General features: G+C 44.6%; 1 protein-coding gene across 1 annotated transcript in view; it reads right to left on the reverse strand.

The window, feature by feature from the left end:
• Positions 1-633: 633 nt before the first annotated feature.
• The window catches only part of OLFML2B (olfactomedin like 2B), a 69,438-nt gene continuing 48,845 nt past the window's right edge, over positions 634-21,226 (reverse strand). The window contains exons 5-8 of the mRNA XM_030207652.1: positions 18,361-18,559; positions 12,992-13,534; positions 10,867-11,043; positions 634-2,436 (exon numbers count right to left, since the gene is read on the reverse strand). Coding sequence (XP_030063512.1) covers positions 1,835-2,436; positions 10,867-11,043; positions 12,992-13,534; positions 18,361-18,559 — 1,521 coding nt within the window. The 3' untranslated portion in view covers positions 634-1,834. The remainder of the gene's footprint in view (positions 2,437-10,866; positions 11,044-12,991; positions 13,535-18,360; positions 18,560-21,226) is intronic.

A 21,226-nucleotide genomic window follows, 5' to 3' on the forward strand; every position in this document is an offset into this window, starting at 1 on the left:
CAGGAGCCCGTCGGTAATGCCCACCTCCAGCGCATGCCATTTCCGGCACTACAAAAATATTTTCTATTTTTGTAGCGCTGGGTAGTCGGGCTGCATTGTGCTCCCCCCTGAAATGGCTGCACGGCAAGTGGTTCACATACCACACGGCCATTTCTTTTTGAGAAAAAGAGACAGCCTTTTACCCGTTGTGGTAAAGGGGGGCTTCAGTGCCAGGCGCGTTGCTATGTGGGGCCATGGCCCCCTCTACATTTACCCCCCCTCCCGCCGTCGCCACATGCCCCACCGCCGCATCAGGTACCTTGCTTGCTGGCGGGGGTCCCCAAACCCCGCCAGCCAAAGAGTTTTCTTCAGCGCCAGTCGACTCCGGCGCCTTTGTTGTGGGATCATCTGTTTCTGATGCTTTACGTCCTGCACGGGGCTACATGCACGGCAGGGCAGGGGTGGGCGGGTGGTGGGGGGGGGTTGCGGTTACGGCAGCGGTCCAAAGTGGCGGGCGGGGTCCAAAGTGGCAGGGGGGGTTGGCGGCGGGGGAGGTGGCTAAACAACGCCCCCCCCACCTCGGGCTCTGGCCCCCCTTCCGCCGAGGTCTGGCTATGCCCCTGCTCAGCGCACGTCAAAAACACGTGCCGACGCTAGCTCAGGCCCCCTTTTACCGCAGCTTGGTAAAAGGATCCCATAGTTATTTGATGTGGCTTTGCCTTCCCCATAAGAGAGTTATAAGAGAACAGCACCATTTAGAGCATTGTATTTTATAAAGACAACATAGACACCCCTCTGTTTTTACAAAGAAAGCATCTAAAATGTGCACAGTTGCAAATATACAAATTTACATCTGCTCTGAGGTAGGTATAAATATCTCCGCACACACTCTATGTGGCCACATATATTTTATAACACATGCAAATTTATCACCACTCTGCCCCTGGGAAAGCCTATACACAGCAAACTTCAGATTTTATATAAGGCACGGCAAGTAGCGTGCGTTAAATTGTACATGTGCCCAATTATGCATGCACCTTAATAGAGTAATGAACCAACAGTGATGATAATTGACCAATAACAACCAATCATCATCACTAATTGGCAATAACTGGAATTTACGCGCTTCTTTTTAGGCATATTCTAAAGAGGTGCGCGTAAATCTGAATGCATGTAGCTGAAAAGGAGCAGCGGCTATGGGAGCAGTGTGGGCATGTTGGAGGCATTATGAAATTTACACACGTTACAGAATTCTGGGAAATGCACCTACGTTTAGGCGTGGGTATTTACACCAGGTTTTCAGTTGCGTAAATGGCCGCACCTACATGTAAGCGTGTTCCCCGGCCCTATGCACTGTTCTATAAACCATTCCTAACTTTAGGTGCAGCTTATTGAATAGTGCTAAGCGCTTTTTTTGGGGATGCACCTACATTTTAGACGCCATTTACAGAACCCTGCCCCAAATGTGTGAGTACGGAGCTGTTGACACATATGTATAACTGCATATACGGCTATGCAATTTTCGTAAAGCCCCATTCTGCATTTGAAAATGGTTTTAAGCATGGAACAGTCTTTCTACAATAACCTCTTATCACTAGGTATTTGTTTAAGCAGAAATTAACAGGGATGTTTCTTTTTGTTGTACCACATTTAGGAAATATTGTCGACCTTGCCCCTGCAAAACAATCCCACCCACCCAACAAAACCTAAGCATGATACAAAGATAGACTGATCTACAATCCACAGGGGAATACATATACACACGTACATATATATAAACCATTTATTCATTAATTTGTACAAAGCAGATAAAGGTGCTGAAGGCACTGTATATGTGTCCTTGCGTGATGGGCTTTCAGTAAGCAAAGATGACACGATAAGTGACTTGGTGACCATTGTCCCAGGCATAGAGCAGACGATCTTTAGGGTTGTAATCAATTTGTGTCGTGTAAGAGTATTCATTCTCGAAAAGCAGTCTGGGGATGATCTGTGTATTTGTGTGTGTGTCAAAGGCATAGGAGATGTTTGCATTTCTTTTGTTGTAGCTATCCACAGCATACAAGACCCCACAGATGACAAAGCAATTACCGTAGAAGCTCTTTCTCAGGCTGGTGCGCCATGTGGTCTCTTTCCGCGTACCGAGGTCAGCCTCATTCACTTTGCTCAAGACAATGACATCCTGCTGGAAACCCTCATCATCAAAAGCTGGGTATATGACCCACAGACCATTCTCATCCACGGCAAAGTCAATATCTGAGTGACCTCTCCACCGCCATGGCGTGACATCCTCATATATGACATCATGCAGCATGGCCCAGGCAGCTACATACCTTTGTTTTAGGTCATACTTAATAATGTTGCGTGTAAATGCTCGATTGTAGTAAAAAGATCCATTGTAGACAGCATGACCTGTTCCGATCCAGTGATAAGGAAGCTTATAAGAGTTACTCCAGCGACCTGTTAGAGAACAAACATAGCTGAGTAGCTTTACAAATGCTTGGATGCCTTTTCAGTGGGTAAAAATAGGGTAAAGAAATATAAAATTTGGGAATTAATCAAAAATCTATTTACGTAATTCATTCCCCACAGTGAGAAACTGAAGAATATTAATCACTAAGACCCGGGGAACCAAAATTGTAATTATATCAAACATTATCAAAATAAAAATAAAAATTGTATATGTATAGATAGATAAGCTTAGAGTAATGACCATACGAATATAGCAGAAGGCGCTAGAGGTCGTTTTTTTAACATTGGCAGAGGCGTACCAGGTTTTGAGGTTAGGGGGAGCAGACTGTTGTAAAATAGGCACTGTTTGGTTTCGGCTAGCCAGCAATGCCAATGTTGTCGCTTTGGTGCCATGGCTGTGACCAGCAATGATTTAACAGACTGCCTCTGCTGTGTCCTGCCTATGAGGAAAACAGGAAGTTACATCAGGAGGCCAGACACAGCAGATGTCCCAGGACTGGTGGGAGCAGGCAGCCTGTCTTCTTAACTAGAAGTAAAAATATTTCAAATTGTGACCATCACCTCAGGGACAGCACACACACTCCTTCCACTACTAGACACTTTTTTAAATCAGATGGGCTTTTGTTTGTATGGTGACTCTACAGGATGTGGAGACCACTAGTCCTGAGCATTTTACTTTGGGTGACAAGGGCCACCAAAGGCAGCCCTTGCCCCAGAGTCTACTTTCAAATGGGGCTAGATACTTTGTGAAATAACACAAAATCCTGCAAGATGACACTCAAAACCTATACTGAAAACTAACACACCATAACAGCCCTAACCCACCTATGAAAAGAGAGTGATATAAATATTATACTGGGCCTTAGAGCACCAATACACCGGCTACTGGGAAACTGGAACAAGCTAGACCTTTCCTACACAGACACTATATGGTAGCACAGGGATGGGCAGCCACAGTCCTTGAGGGCAGCAAGCCAGTCGAATTGTCAGGATTTCCCCAATGAATATGCATGAGATCTGTTTGCATGCACTGACTCCATTGTATACAAATAGATCTCATGCATATTCATTGGAGAAATCCTGAAAATCTGACTGGGTTGTGGCCCTTGACGACTGAGGCTGTCTACTCCTGTGCTAGCAGAATCCTTCTTCTCAGAATATGGACAGCCTCTCTCACCTGGTACAAAATAGGGGACCACAAAAAACCTGCAGACAAAACCTGAAATGGATACCCTCAAGAAAGCCAGACTATTTAAGCAGGGCAATATTGGTAAGAGAGAAGCAGAAACGAATTTTCTCCTGTCCTTTATAAAATAAAAATCGAATAAAAAATGTACATTTAACAAAGCAGGCACTCCTTAAAAGGATTAAATAAAAACCATTTTTTCTACCTTTGTAGTCTGGGAATTTTAATTTTCTAATTAAGCTGGTTTCCATCTCTTTTCCATGAGTCAGTCTTCTCCTGAATTCTTTTCTAGGTAGATGTTTCCATTTCTTCTCCCTCTTGTCTTCTCCCTTTCCTTCTGTCTGGTACTGATCTTTTGTTTTATTCCCCCCACCACCACACACACACTCATTTTTCTCTTCTCTGTGATTATATCCACCCATTTGATTTTACTCTCATTCTCTCACCTTCTAGTCCTTAGTCTCCTTTTCACAGATTTGTCTCATTTACCAACTGGCTTTTCCCCATCTCCCTCATTTCCTCTCCAGCACTTCCTTTGCACCTCTGTATCTTTACTTCCTCAGTCTCCTACTCCCCTTATCTTTCACCCACTTCCTTACTCCCCCATTCCTAACCCTGTAGTCACCCTCTTAGTCCCAGCTCCATCCCTGTCTCTCCTTCCTTCCCCTTGTCTCCAGGCCATGCTTTTATCTGTACCCTATGTCCTACTGCTTCTCTTTCACTGTCTTTATTAACCCCATTTCCACCCTCACTTAACCCTTTAGAGACCCGTCCCCGCATACGCGTAACTATAAAATGATTTGGCTACCAATGTTTTTAGTAGGTTGCCAAATGGCCATAAGGTTTCAGAGTTACAGGTTTTTAGTTTACCTCCTCTCTCTCTCTCTCCATCTGCCATGCAGGACTCCTCCCTCTCTTTTCTTCTCTACTGCCCCATCTGCCATTCAGGACCCTCTCTCTCTTCCCCTCCCCATCTGCCATGCAGGACCCCCCCTCCCCCCCCAGGGCCAGTCTTAGCAAGTGCGGGGCCCTGTGCAGACCAATTTGGTCTCCCCACCCTAGCCCCACCCCTACCATAGCTCCGCCCCACCCTAGCTCCACCCCATTGGTACGATTATTCCATTTTTAGAAAATTTTTTATTTATGAAATTTCAAATAAAGACAAATGAAGCTAAAATTGTACCACTTGTACAAAAAATACTGATTGAAATAATAAGCACAATGCTATCATGACCCCCCCCCCCCCCCCCCCCCGAAATTCAGTTCAAGTCCACTACAATTAGTAGTTCCAATTCTCATACACGCACCACTTTAGCTAATCTCTTGATCTTTTCCTGTCACTGCCCTTCATAAAACACTGAATTTTGACTTAATCACTGATGGGAGAATAATAGGCTACTGCAATAGTATTTACCTTTAAAATGGCACAAAAGGGGTTTGAAACTTCCTTCTTCCTTATAAGAAAAGCTATCATCATACCTGGCTTGCCTTTGAATGGCAGTGGCACAAACTTGCTCCAGCTCGAGCTCCACTTGACTGTCTTTATTTATTTTTAAGTTTCACTCACTCATGCACCGGCTCACCTCTGACCAGGCTCCAGACAGCTTTCCCGCTCAGTGACTCCCACCCACCAAACAGGAAATACCTCATCAGAAGGCGGAACATTGAGCAGGAAGTGAAACGCTGGGGTGAGCCGTCACTGCAACTCTATGTCGGGAGCCGGGGCCGTCGTGCTGGCGCTGCAACTGTCTGTCGGGGCTGTCAGTGCAACTGTCGGGGTCTGGGGAGGCGGGAGGCTGCCGACGGCGGGCTCAGCGGAGGGTGGGCACCGTGCCACAACGTGGCGGGAGCGGAGCGACGGCGGCCGAGCAGGATCATGATGCGGTCGTCCGAGCGGGGGCCAGCCGGAGTGAGGCAGAGTTGAGGCATGCTGTGCGGGGCCCCCCTAAGTGCGGGGGCCCTATGCGGCCGCCTTGGTCGCCTCTGCCGAAGACCAGCCCTGCCCCCCCCCCCAGCCATCCAGGATCTCTTCTGTGACTCTCTCTCTCTCTCACGTCCCCCTCCAACATCACTCCACTGTCTCTTTCACCCTCTCACCAGCCAACATCACTTCTCTCTCTTCCCCATTACATCACTCTTCTGTCTCATCTCCCAGCATCCAGCTTTACTCTGTCTTTTTCTTTAACTCCCCTCTATCCAGCTTTGCCTGTTTCTCCCCGAGTACTCCTCTCTCTTTTTATTTCCTGTTTATCATGCAACATCATCCCATCTCTCTTCTCCTCATCCCATTGGCCCTGGCTCCGGCCCCATCCAGGACCCTCTCTGTCTCTCCCTCCATCTGCCATGCAGGATTCCCCCCTCCCTCTCCCCCCCCAGACATCCAACATCACCCCACTGTCTCACCCCTTCACCATCCAACATCACCCCTCTCTCTCTCTCTCTCTCTCTCTCTTTCCATTCACATTGCCCTTTTCTCTCATCCCTCAGCATCCAGTTTTATCCTCTTTCTCTCCTCCTCCCCTTTGCCTGTCCTCCCCCCAGTACTGCTCTTTTTTTTTCCATGTTCATCATGAATCATCCCATCTCTGTTCCCCTCACCCCTCCATTGGCCCTCTCTCTCTCTCTCTTTTTTTTCCATCCCTCCTGATCACTCCCTGACATTTCCTCCTCAGTCCTCAGAGTCCTGGAACAACCACGAGCTTAGCTTTTCCTGGCCCTCACTTAATGGTTTTTGCCACTTACTGCTTTCCTTGACCCCAACTTGGCTGCAAAGAAACACAAGAAAGCCACGTGCGGGGTCATAGCTCTATTGTGCCTCTTCCGGTTTCCTCCCCATCTCTGACCTGCCCTCTCTTATTGGTTCACGCCGCTTACTGCCTCTCTGCATCCCCGATCCTGACTTGGCTGCAAAGTAATTAAAAGTAAGAAAAGAACGCTGCACATGGGGTCATGGCTCTGTTGCACCACTGCCGGTTTCCTCCCCTTCCCTGACCTGCCCCTCGCTTATTGGTTGGCACCGTGACTGCCTCCCTGACTACTTGGCTGCGAAGTAAAAGTAACAAATGAAAGAAAGCTGCATGTGGGGTCATAGCAGCAGCTCTATGTGCGCCGATGACAATAAGTGAGGGGCAGGTCAGGGATGGGAAGCAAGCTCACGGTTCCTTCAGGGACTGGAAAGGCACTTAACCTATGGCACATAGGCGCCATTTTCTTTGAAAATCTGTTTAGGGGAGCGACCGCTTCCCTTGTGCCCCACCTAGCTACGCCACTGCACATTGAGACTCATTTTTGAAACAGAAAAATGTTCAAAAAGCACAAATCAGCATTTGGACATTTTACTTGCCAAAATATTCAAATTGCTATTTTCGAAATCCATGTTTAAATGTTTTGCTATGCATTTTGACAGAGCAACCAAATCACATGTTGGGGCCATATTGGAACAAAACAAAAACGTCTGGGGCTACAATTTAGATGTTTTGGTCTAGACCTGTTTTTATCACGACTAAGTCAGAAAAGGTGCCTGCCCTGATTTCCTGCTTTTGCGGGCATGATGTATTTTAGTGAAATTGAGCATGCGCAAGGCTAGCACATCCTCAATTTCATTAAAAACAGCATAAGCACAAGGGAAGGGGAAGCAGGACAGGCAGTGCCGTGGAGAATATACCTGCAGGAAACTTCTGCTTGCTAGGCGGTCGGTGGCCCAACTGTTTGGGGAGGCTAAAGGGGGCGGGGTTAGGGGTGGGGGGGCCAGGGGCAGAGCTTACCTCCATAATTGTCTGACAACACACAGAAAAAAAATAAGTAAAAATAAAATAGTCACAGTTAATAAATACCTTTTATTAGCTTTAGATATTAGATATGTATCATATGTCAAAGAATAAAGTGGTTGTTCAAAGCATATACTAAACACAATCGATCAACTGCAAAACACTATGCACAACTTTGTGCAAAAACACACTCAGAACCTTACTGTACCATAAGTATTACACTGGGCAGACCCTAATACACCAATATACCACCATATGGAAAATGCAGACTGTCAACAATATGAAACAAGGGATCATAATATCATGATACGTCCTTTGCACTATACACAAACTTGTGCAAAAACACACTCATAGCCTTACCAAACCATAACAGCACTAATTCCAAGGACAGGACGAGCTACAACCTTTATGTGTGGAAAGGCAGCACTATAATTACACCGGGCTCTAAAACACCAGTACCCAACCTAGTGAAACAAAAACAAAACAACAAGGGCTGCAAATACTACACGCTAGCAGAATACTGCATCTTGATCACACATGAAAAACACATGACACAACAGATATGAAGGCAAAATACAAGAAGTCGGACTCAGCATGCAGCAATACTAGAAAAATGCAAAATATCACAGATGTACATTTCCAAAAGCTGACATATTCCAATCAATAAATTTTGAATAAAAAATGTTTTCTACCTTTGCTGTCTGAGCATTTAGTTTTTCTATTAGCTTTGGTCCCAGTGTCTTCTTTCCATTTGATATTTTTTTCTCTCACAGTGTCCACCATCTTTCTGTGTCCATATGCGTCCTGTCTACCATCTGTAGCCCTGTCCCTATCCTTTAACCAGTTTCAACATCTGGCCTCAAAGTGTTCCAATCCAGCCCTTAAATTCAGCAATTTCCCCTCCATCCATATAAAGCATTTCTCCTCACTCCCCTCCCCTCCATCCATGTGCATCTACATCCTCTGTCTTCTCTCCCCTCCATCCATGTCCAGCATTTCTCCTCTCTCCCTTCCACTCCATCCATGTGCATCTCCTTCCTTTATCTTTCCTTCCCCCCATCCTTGTCCAACATTTCTCCTCTCTTCCCTGCCCTGCACTCCATCCATGTCCAGCATTTCTCCTCTCTTCCCTCCCCTCCATCCATGTGCATCTCCTTCCTGACTTCCCTCCCCTCCATCCATGCATGTCCAACAACTCTCCATTCTCCCCTGCCCTCTCCTCCATCCATCCATCCATCCATCCATATCTAGCAGCTTCCTCTTACCCCTGCCTTCTCCATCCACATCCATGTTGTCCAGCAATTCTCCTCTGTACCCTGCCCTCCCCTTCATCCATGTCCAGGAACTCTCCATTCTCCCCTGCCATCTCCTCCATCCATCCATATCCTGCAAATTTCCTCTCTCCCCTGTCCCCATTCATCCATCCATGACCAGCAATTCTCCTCTCTCCCTTGCCCTCCCCTCCATCCATTCATCCATGTCCAGGAACTCTCCATTCTCCCCTGCCCTCTCCTCCATCTATCTCCAGAAAATTTCCTCTCTCCCCTGCCCCCTCCATCCATGCCCAGCAATTCTCCTCTCTCCCCTGCTCTCCCCTTCATCCATGACCAGGAACTCTCCATTCTCCCCTGCCATCTCCTCCATCCACCCATATCCTGCAAATTTCCTCTCTCCCCTGTCCCCATTCATCCATCCATTTCCAGCAATTCTCCTCTCTCCCTTGCCCTCCCCTCCATCCATCCATCCATGTCCAGGAACTCTCCATTCTCCCCTGCCCTGCCCTCCCCTCCTGTCCTGCGATTTCTTCTCTCTCCCTGCCCTGCCCTCCATCCATACATGGCCAGCAATTCTCCTCTCCCCTGCCCTGCCCTCCCCTCCTCTACAGCAGTCTGTTCTCTCCCCCTACCCTCGCCTTCTCTCCACATCCAGCGATTCTCCCTGCCTCCCTCAGCTCCCCAACAGCCCTCCTCTTTGTTCCTTTCTTCCCCCCCCCCCCCCCCGCAACCCTTTTACTCTCTGTGGCAGGCTGCAGCGAGGCAGCTCTGGCTCTCCCTTCTTCCTTCCTTGGTTCCCGCTCTGGCTCCCCGATCAGCAGCCCCCCCCTCCCCGCGTGTTTTAACCTTTACTTTCCGACGTGGCAGCGACGTCAATCAATGAAGAAAAAGGCACAATAGGCTCACTTCCAGCTTCTCTCTTCACACAGTGTCCCGCCCTCGCGGAAACAGGAAATGCATCATCGCTGACGCTGAAGGCGGGACACTGTGTGAAGAGAGAAGCTGGAAGCGAGCCTGTTGTGCCTTCTTCTTTATTGATTGACACCGCTGCCACGTCGGAAAGTAAAGGTTAAAACGTGCGCGGGGGGGGGGGGGGGGGCTGCTGATCAGGGAGCCAGAGTGGGAACCAAGGAAGGAAGGAGGGAGAGCCAGAGCTGCCTCGCAAAAGCGCTGCGCTTGTGAGGGCAGCAGGGAAGTCGGAAGTCCACGATTGCAAGCCTCCTATACGGGGTGCCTATGGGACCCCCTGCCAGCCAAACCAGCAGACCTGGGGTCCCAAACCCAAAATTGGGGGGTGCAGGCCCCCCTGTGGCGACACCACTGGTACCCACATATAGGTGACACCTGCAAACATAAGGGCTATTGTAGTGGCATACAGTTGGGTACAGTAGGTTTTTGGTGGGTTTTGGAGGGCTCCCCATACAACATAAGGGGGCAACGGCGAGATGTGTACCTTTATGTGAAGTCCACTGCACTGCCCCCTAGGCTGCCCCGCTGCTCTGCTGGGATGACTGTGTGGCCAGTCTACTAAGTTTGCTGACTAATCCTACAACCTAATGGCTTGATTTTATGTGTTTTTCACTGGACAGTTTATTTCCAAAAAGATAGACACACTGAGTATAGCAACATCTAACAAATGGCCGTTTTCAAAACAAAAAGATAAATGATTTGCTGTTTCATAAATAGCTATATTCACCACTTGGATTTTGAATGTTTTGAGGAAAAAGTCCAAAGTTGGATTTAAATGTTATATCGAAAATGCCCCTTCTTATCTATCATGTAGTGCTTTCCCCATGTGAAACATATACAAAACAAAAAATATATTAATCTCAAGGAATACTGAAATAGAGTAAACCCAACTAAGTTAGCCGTATCTGGGTGGACTTTCAGCCACCGAAACGTACTTTTGTCACTGTAGCAATAAAACACTCCTGAGGTATATTTTGAAAACTACAAGCAGCCATTTAAATTTCCAAAAAATATGGCTTTCACTTATATGCATTAATGAGCAACATTTTGTTTTCTCTTTACACAGAAATTCATCCTGCCCCACATTCATAACCACTTTTATCCCAGCTGTATGGTGCTTCCTCTGTTTTCCTACCCTAGATATCACAGATTGAGGGGAGAGGTGACTACTCTTAGAAACTTGTGGCTGCATTAATTCTTTGCACTGCCCAGACTGCTATACCTTGCTTGAAGCTCTCCAGGTTCCGGAATTCAACAAGAGTATTTCCATAGTAATAATTGGCGATGTAGATTTTTTCATCCTTTGCCAATGGGTCCTTCATCCAGGCACCTTCATTTCTTCCATATGTATTCTGTATTGTCGGGCCAGAGATTGTAGAGAGAGTCTCTTTGCATCGCCCTGATGAAAAAGGGGTAAAAGATGCACATTTTCACCTCTTTAACATAACAAGACAGATTTATAATGGTTTTCCAATTACATATTTAACAAAAAAAATTCTATAGCTTAAGAAAATGGGAATAGGGGAAAGGCATTTGAGAGCCCTTGTACTAAAGGAATGGAAATAAATTTAGGCATGAAAAGAGCTATTTCGTGCCTAAAATATTATTTACTATCACTCAGGCAGAAAAAGCTGGTTTTCTTTAATGCATGTAGTCTTTATGCCTTAACGTGATTCCCATGCAGATTACTGCAAATGAATGATTATTATGTTATGTTGCATTTAGATACTGCTTTCATTCAACAAAGTTCAACCCAAAGCAAGGTGCTCTCTTCTCCCTTAGACACATATGTGATCGATCCTGTTCCACCAAGGGAAAGAGGACAGGGATTTTACTGCAAGTATTTCATGATCATGAACAGACTGGAGGGGAGGGGGGGGGGGGGTAGGTAAGTCTGTCCTGTACAAACCCAAGAGCACTAAACAAGTTTCTAATGAGATAAAAGTTCAGAATGGTTTCTCTAGGCACCCTAATTCCCTTTCTCCCAAAGGGAAGCTGATTACACTCTCTGGACTTAAAGAATGCTTACACCCACATAATGATACACCCCAATCATAGGAAATATCTCAGATTTGTCCAAGAGAAACACACCAATTCCAGAATCGCACACTACCTTTTACTCAGCTTCTCAAGTGTTCACAAAGAGCTATCTATCAATAAATGGCGCTCAAAAATCGGCACAAAAAAAAATCAGCTCGCAATGTTATTTTACAATGGCCACTCAAAGATCAGCACCCATTATAGAATACCAATGAGTACCAATTTCAGCACCCAAATTTGGGCACCAGGGCTTATGCCTGCTGAAACTGAACTGGGTGTCACAGTTGGTAAAGGGAACTGGTAAATCAGCAGGACCCAACGGTATTCACCCCCAATTTCTAAAGGAACTCAAATGTGATATTGAAGACCTGCTACTGGTAATCATCAACCCACCTTTCCAATTCACCATTGTACCAGCAGACTGGAAAGTAATCAATGTTGAAATGTCCTCCTGGGATACATCAAGTAAATAAAGACACAGTAACCCTGATGCTAGGTAAAATGGTAGAATCATTTTCTCTCATTTATATTTTAATTATTTCTCCACCAAAGACAAACAGCCAATTTGTCCAACATAATGGACAACTCATCAAGGGGTCCTTTTACAAAGGCGCGCTAGCGTTTTTAGAGTGTGCGTTAAATATGCATGTGCTAAGTGCTAGAAAAACCCATATTCCTATCATTAGAACACACTAAAAACGCTAGTACACCTTTGTAAAAGACCCCCCCCAAATGAGTACAAATTACCTCTTCCCCTCCTTTCCTCCCTCTGCCCTAAACAACAATAACAATAGTAATAACAACAATAATAATAATACAAGTCAACTAGACATAGCAGAACAATGGAAGACAACAATTTGTGGTTATCCAGATAAACATGGCTTAATAGGAAAGAGCTAGCATGGACTTAGTAGAAGAAAGCCGTGTCCTTCAAACTATTTGAACTTTTGAAGGGAGTAATTAAGCATGTGGATAGGGAATTTGACAAAGTCTCAAATTAGAGATTTTTGTTTTGATCCATTATGGCTGTAAAACCTCCAAGTGTTAGGTACGCCCAAATCCCGACTTAATGCCTACATGCCCTTCTGACGGACTTCATAGAAAAACATCTAAAAATAGGTTTTGAAAATACTTATTTTGGACATTTTTGTGAGAAAAACTTCCAAATTCTGCTTTATGCCACTTTTTAGATGTTTTTCTCTTTCAAAAATGAGCCCCAAAGGGACTTTAACAGCTCTGGTTAGCATGCTTTTCCTCAGCTAAAAATTCCTTTCTGGCCAAATCTGTTGGGTAGGGCTTGAACTTACCAATTACTTTCCTCAGGTCATCCTCTTCCTCTTTCTGATCCTCGGGCCTCTGGCTTGGCATAGCAGGTTTTCTCAGGCTGGGGCCAGTGCTGATAGTGCTGATGGGAGAGGCAGAGTTGCTACTTGTGGCTTGGGTGGTCGTTGAAGCTGGGATAGTGCTAGTTAATACTGGCAGGAGAGGTGCTTCAGTGGTAACTGAAGTTGTAGGTAATATAGAAGTTGTAGCTGTAGGTAGTACTTTCTTTGGGGCAGTAGTTATTTCAGGAGTTTGATTGACAGTGGTGATCGGTGTACTGGTTGAGGCTTGGAATGTGATCTGAGTTGGGGCTGAGGATAATGACTGCACAGTTGGGGCAACAGTGGCTGAGGAGATCTTGCTTGTTGTGGTCACTGAACTGGGAAATACTGTTTGTGTGGCTGTACTTTCACTTGTTGATGGCCGGCTTGTCAGAGAGGGCGCCCGGGTCACCTTCGGCACCAGTCTTATGAACTGATCTTCAATTAGCATATCTATAGAGTGATCTCCACTGAAAAGTTCATCTTCTGCCAAACAAAGAATGTTTTAGTTTAGAATAACTGGAAAAATCAATGTCTTTTTAAGATAGTTGATATTCTGTCAGACTATGTTAGAACTAAAATCAAAGAGATCTCTTGTGTTGTGCCTGAATTTTCATCCCAGATCTGCCACTATCTTTCTGTGTGACCTTAGGCAAGTTACGTTTTCACTCTACCTCAGCTCTAACCCTAACTCTGCTCTGAAAATCTGTTCAGCCTTCTAATTCTATATCTATGAGTTTATCGTGGGCAGACTAGATGGACCATGCAGGTCTTTTTCTGCCGTCATCTACTATGTTACTATGATAAAAGGGAAACTGGAAAGGTTTATTAGAGAAGCTCACGGGTTGGTGTTTTCTGATGCTACAGAAGTTTGAATTAACATGTAAATTCAGCTAATGGCATTTAGGACAAGTAGATATATTAGTTGTAGAGTGCTCTATAATCAAACAGTATGGAATGATTTTATTCCATAAAAAAGCTTTAGCTGTTAACATGAAATGCATGAGTATGCAACCTGGTTCTCAAGGACTGAAAGCATGCTTGGATTTCATGGTGATCAAGCACTGCAAGTGAACTTGATTCTCAGAACAAATGTATCCAAATATACAATATGAAAATCCTAAAAAAATAAGCCTGTTTGCATCTCTCTAGCTGCTATTTTTCTTGGTGGGCTACAGGAGATCCCACCTCTCTCATCATCATCATTGGCGCTCATGCTGGCCCTAGGTCTCTAAGGAGAGCAAGCCACCTTTCCTCCTCTACTTCTCCCATTACCATGCTTGGCCCTTAAAAGCACTGACATGATTGAATAAGAGAGAATTACATCACTGCTAGTTTGTATATTGCATATAATGCATGGTGGTTTCAATGTTAATACACAACACACCCAATACTTAGGTACATACTACAGATGAGTCTCTCTGATGTCTACTACGGATTCCAACACACTGATTCCTATGCAAAAAGAGAGCCTGATAGAATTTTAAAAGTCACTTTTCTTTTACACAGATACAAAGAGTGAGTGCCTACCTGCTGCAGCACCATCAGTGCTACTTTGCTTTGCTGTAATATTTTTAAACCATTCCCTTCAGAAATGCCTTTCAGATCTGGCTTTCTCGGACTGCTTGTCACAACTTTCTTCATGATAAGTCAAGTGACTCCTACCCCCCCCCCCCCCCCCCCCCACCTCCATGCAGCTCTACTCTATCTACTAAAACTAGTACTATTTTTCTTGTCCCCTAGACTATAATTGTAATGAAAATAAATGGTTTTAGGTTCATTTGGGACCAGTGTCCATTCATTTCATTTTAAATGAAGCAAACCAAAAATATACTCATTCATTGCATTTTTCCATTTGTTTTAAAATGAAGGTTCATCCCTAGTGTATACCCTTTTGAATACTTCTGCAGATGGGGCTGGTTCTTTTCAGTTTAAATCATCTAAACTCTGCTCTGTGATTATATTGAAAGGAAACCAGAGAGTAGAGTTATGTAACTAATGTCATACACTGTAGAATATACTAACAGTACAAACTGTTGAGGTATTATCACTAAGAAGAGGATCAGGCAAAATAAAATAAAGATTGAAACTGATTTACCCAAAAAGACAATATACTTAAAAAGACAAAATACACCCATCCCCTCAGTACTGCCAAAATAGGAAAGAATTGAGAAGCATATTTTGATGTCATTTTTAAGCTTATCTAAAATGCGCTAATGTTATTTACATCTTCAGTGATAAATGTGGGACTACTGGCAAATGTGTTGCTGGTGCTTTGGTTTAATGCAGTCATTGATGGACAACAGTGCCAGAACAACCTGAACAAATGAGAATTTCTTTTCTAAAACTCCGTCAGGGAGAAAGAGGTGTCCTGAAGTCATAAGTACATAAGTATTGCCACACTGGGACAGACCAAGGGTCCATCAAGCCCATCCAACAGTGGCAAATCCAGGTCACAAATACCTGGCAAGATCCCAACAAAGTTCAATATTTGCATCTCCTTCAAAAGATCTTTTCCCCTGCACAGAGCCTTGTTGGGTAATTCCAAAAATTACTCAAAAGAGTCTTATTTTAGAAACTTTATTCTTACTTATAATTGTGAAGACTTTTTCAATCTCTTATTGCGATGACTGGGCTTTTAATTTCACTTTTGTCTAGAAGTCATTTTCGCTTATAAGATGCACCAATGTCTTTACATTTGCTTATTTATTATTTTTCACCTATAATTGTGTTCAAATTTTACTTATGTCTATAAGTCGTTTTTGTTTCTACAGTGGTACCAATATTTTAACATTCTTATATTTAATGTTTAGATATTTATCTGAATGTGTCTTTTGTGTAGTTTCATTTCATTTTGAATGTATATGCTTGCTGACATTTTAAGCTATTTATGTATATTATGCAGGCCATTTGGCTGTGTCGAGTCTTTTGAGCTACACAATAAATTTGGATTTTTTAACATCGTCTCAAGACCATATTCTTGAGTCATCTTCGCTGTGTTCTGTGCAATTTTCAATTTCTGACATTAATGGCCACACGCTAATTTCCAATTAGAGCATGGCCATTACCGCTATCCAATTAGAGAGGGCATGCCTACTCTTCATCCCCAGACAGGCCTCCCGTGCCAAAAAAATACAAAAATAATTTTTTGGCATAGGATTAGTGTACCAATCAAAAAACTACCACGGGATGGACACCTCAGCGCATCCCGAGGTAGTGCCATTTTGGCACATGATAGGCCGCGCTAGGTCTACTGCACCTTAGTAAAAGACTCCCTAAATTTTCAAAGTCCTGCATTTCCAGCTAATGGTTGGAGGTACCTCCCTCAGTACAGTGTTCATATTCTGAACCTAATGTAACCCTGCAGATACAGTACATTTTTCCATCTTAGAGACTGTTACTAGACACTTCTCACAACATAGAATTTTGTTTAGCTAATTATTATCATGCATGAGCAACAGAGTTCAATGTAAATTAATCTCAGCAATGACAGCATGTCAAGGGTTATCATGTGACACACGAGTCTGCTTAATGACATTCCTTTTTTTTTGTTTGTTTAATCCTCATTTGAACTTACTGAGTGTCTGAGTCAACTGTCTTTTCAGTATCACTGCCTAGACTCTTCTGACATATTCTGTGCCAGAACCCTGACTGTCACTCGCACTGTCACTACTCTCTTCGTTTTTCTCCAAAATACGCTTTAGAGCATCTGCAGCACAAAACATAACCCTTCTTGTCATATTGCTGCTGATGTGGAGAGGCATAATCGAACGGGGCCGGCCATCTATAAGGGCGGCCCCATCAAGTGGCGTAGCCGACCGTATTATCGATGGCCGGCCATCTTTCGTTTCAATAATACGGTCGGGGCCGGCCAGATCTCAACATTTGGGCTGCCTTTAGAGATCGCCGGCGTTAGAGATGGCCGCCATTGGTTTTCGCCGATAATGGAAACTAAAGCCGGCCATCTCAAACCCGGCCAAATCCAAGCCATTTGGTCGTGGGAGGAGCCAGCATTTGTAGTGCACTGGTCCCCCTCACATGCCAGGACACCAACCAGGCAGCCTAGGGGGCACTGCAGTGGACTTCACAAATTGATCCCAGGTGCATAGCTCCCTTACCATGGGTGCTGAGCCCCCCAACCCCCCTCCAAAACCCACTCCCCACAACTGTACAACACTACCATAGTCCTTAAAGGGTAACGGGGGGCACCTACATGTGGGTACAGTGGGTTTCAGGTGGGTTTTGGAGGGCTCCCATTTACCACCACAAGTGTAACAGGTAGGGGGGGATGGTCCTGGGTCTGCCTGCCTGAATTGCACTGCAGTACCCACTAAAAACTGCTCCAGGGACCTGCATAGTGCTGTGATGGAGCTGGCTATGACATTTGAGGCTGGCATAGAGGCTAGCAAAAAATGTTTATTAATTTTTTTTTTGGATGGAAGGAGGTTGGTGACCACTGGGGGAGTAAGGGGAGGTGATCCCTGATTCCCTCCGGTGGTCATCTGGTCAGTTCCGGCACTTTTTTGAGGTTTGGTTGTGAACAAAAATGGACCAAGTAAAGTCGGCCAAATGCTTGTCAGGGCCGGCCTTCTTTTTTCCATTATCGGCCGAGACCGGCCATCTCTTAACCACACCCCCATCCCGCCTTCAGTACACTGCCGACACGCCCCCTTGAACTTTGGCTGGCCCTGCGATGGAAAGCAGTTGAAACCGGCCAAAATCAGCTTTCAATTATACCGATTTGGCCGGCGTGAGGAGAAGGCCGGCCATCTCTCGATTTGTGTTGGAAGATAGCTGCCCTTCTATTTCGAAAATAAGCAGGATAGATTGCACAGTAAGTGACCAGCAGCACAGGTAAAACCCAAAGGTATTAATAAATGTTTTTTTTAAATTCAAATAGCGATATGGGATATTTGGAGACTCTGACAGAAATAAAATTATATTTAAAATGTTTCTGCACCAAAACGCATTCTAATAATGGTGCTACACTCAGTGATAACTAGGCAACAAATTGATGAAATGCCACCTGATTATTTGCTAAAGCACAAAAATAGCCCAACATAAAAATGTCAAGGTCCCATGTGACCTCAGTCGATCAGATTAGGGTTAAGCAATTACACACACATTTTCTGATTTTTGTCATGATTACTTTATGAAATGGAAATATTCCCTCAACAGAGAAAGCATGCAAAAACCCCATACACCACTTGAATGTGTCTATAAGGCCTTTGATATTCTTACAAAATAAATTTCAGTGTGTTTGACGACGTAGCTCCTAAGGAATTTACACGGTAATAAATATTAATACTCACGCTCCTCTTCAATGTCATTCTCCTGAGGGGCTTGGGCCTTGTAGTAGGTAATACCTCGAATGATGCCTGGTCTGGGACCAGCTTTGCTCTTCACATCAGGTTGTCCCTGAGGTGCTTGATGGTTCTTTGCTGACCGTGGAATGGCATTTCCATGATGAGAAAAAATTGCATCATTCAGGAAACGTTCCTCGTATTTTTCCTTTTATGGGAATGATAAAAATTGCATTTCATTAACCCTTGATGAACCAACATATCTCTAGCTGATGTTAATATGTGTGCCACTGAATCCATAGTCTAGGAGCCAAACATTCATCTGCAGCAGAGACCGTAACATCAGTTGAGAAGGGGGGGTTACTTGTTGAAGTTACCTGAGAAGCCAAGTCTGTGATGGAACAGCTCCCTCATAAACGTAACTATTTCAGACTGTTATATATGTAGATTCAGTAGTTGCTCCATCTCTACTGCCTTCTAGGGGTATGCATTAATGAGTGTGAATTCAGTTCATATGGCCATCCAAAAATTTAAAGTATGCACAATTCCTTTGAGTGTGTATATACATCAGAGGTGTAGTAATGGGTGGGCCTGGGTGGGTATAAGCCCATCCACTTTCAGATCAGGCCCACCCTGCAGTGGAGTGTATCATTGGCCAATACCCTGCGCATACTCAGTTCTCACACATGCTGGGTGCTGGCATCAACGACTGAGATTGCAGTTGCTGAATGCTGGAGTGGGCTTCAATGGCAACTCCAGTAGTTGGGAAGTAGGACCAGTGCCAGGTAGACTTCTACAGTCTGTGCCCCAAGGCATGGAGAGATAACGATTAGGTATACCAGTGTTTATTCATGAAGAAGTGGAACCTGTGCAGAGTGCCAGATCCAATTCTGGCCACCTTGTTGGGCAGACTGGATGGACCATGCCAGGTCTTTATCTGTCAACATTTACTATGTTACTATTTCTCTGTCCCCAGAGGGCTTACCTCAGGCAATGGAAGGTTAAGTGATCACAAGGAGCAGCTGTGGGATTTGAACCAGGCTTCCCTCCGCTCGTTGGCCCACCCAAAAATCACCTTCTGGCTATACTACTAGGGGCAGCCTTCCAAGTAAGAGCAAAAGGGTGCAGGCAAACCCTAGAAGTCACATGAGCTTTATTCAAACCCAGGACTGTATAAGCATGAACAAGTGGGCATTCCTCTTGCTCCTGCTATACACCAGAGACCCCTGGTATGAATGAATGAATGAATGAATGAATGAATGAATAAGGGGATTGAGGTAGTTCTGCTGGGGGGGGGGGGGGGGGGGGAGGACCCCAAGGGATTTGATGTTGTCAGGAGGGATGATCAGGTGGGCGATCAGATCAGTGGCGTAGCCAGACCTGACTTTTTAGGTGGGCCCAGAGCTAATATGGGTGGGCATTATGTATATAGGTATAAGTAGTGTTTCTCGGGATACTACAAAATAATGCCTTAGAATGCTGCCCAACAGCTGCCCTGCATCAACATAAACAACATACATACATAAAAAAACAATATTTGTAAATATAGTTACATTATATCATATCAAACTTGACCAGACATAAGTCTACTATAATAGCAAACATCTCAACGCACATGAAAGGATCTTGCATTATAATTACAGCGGACATATAATAATGTATTCAAATTCTGGTAGCACCTCAATAATAGCAATAAAATCCCATCACTGCCAGGTATTTTGTGAAGTAACACTAAATCCTGCAGAGCCTATATATTGCAAACCATAACACCAGTTCCAATAACAGTACCTTTAAAAAGGCAGCAGTGAATATACACAACAGCAGTACACATCCCATTGGAAAAGCCAGACAAGTCAGACTCATAGATCCCTATACAAACCACATGCCAGCAGAAACTCTCACCTGCTCAGTTACACGCAGACCACAGACCAACCCTCATCAATTACAGAATACAGAACCAAAAATTTATTGAGTTAATTTCTAAGCCACACTATTGCTGCAATTCTAAGCAGATCACAATTCAATACACATAATTTTAAAACATGTTACAAAAACATAAAGACCTTCCCTTCCCTACCTCCTCCCCATTCATCCCAGCAGCCCCTGGCATCAGCTTTTCCCTTCCCTACGCCCTTCCCTTCTCTCCCCCCCCAATCCATCCCAGTTGCCTGGCATCAGCTTTTCACTTCCCTACTCCCAATCCGTCCCCATAGCTCAGCATCAGCCCTTCCCTTCTCTACCTTACCCCCACCCATCCATCCCTGTAGTCCAGTATCTTTCCTTCCCCACCATCCATCCCATAGCTAAGCATAAGCCGTATCCTACCACCCCACCCCTCCCTGTAGCCTAGCTCAGCCCTGTCCTAATCCCTACCCCCCCCCCCCCCCCCCCCCATGGCATTAAATATAAAATACTTTTCTTTAATGTCCTGGGCATTGCTGTGCCCACCTCCGCACTGGCCCACCCAGAGAAAACTGCCTACATTTTTTTTAAACCTAGGCACTGCAGAGACCATCCCCACCCAAAAACCTACCAAACTGAGAGAAATAGACAACTTTTAAAAAATGAACCTGGGTACTATTAAAATTTATTGTTGGGGAATTTCTGGGTAAGGATGAGCTCTTCATTGCCTAAGGCAAAACAGGTATTTAATGATTAAATATTCCTTTCTTTTTTACCCTAGGCAGTGAAGAGTCCACCCCCCACCCAGAAGCCCAACACCAGACCAGAGTCATTTTGATTACAAGAGTAATCAAAATGCTGGCTGGTGGTGGGCTTCTGGGTCAGGGCGGGCTTTTCACTTTCTATGGCAAAAAAGAAAGGTATATTTAATCATTCAATATATCTTTTTTATTCTAGGCAATTGAGTACAAAT

Source organism: Microcaecilia unicolor, chromosome 6, assembly GCF_901765095.1.
Source record: "Microcaecilia unicolor chromosome 6, aMicUni1.1, whole genome shotgun sequence".
Taxonomy (NCBI): domain Eukaryota; kingdom Metazoa; phylum Chordata; class Amphibia; order Gymnophiona; family Siphonopidae; genus Microcaecilia; species Microcaecilia unicolor.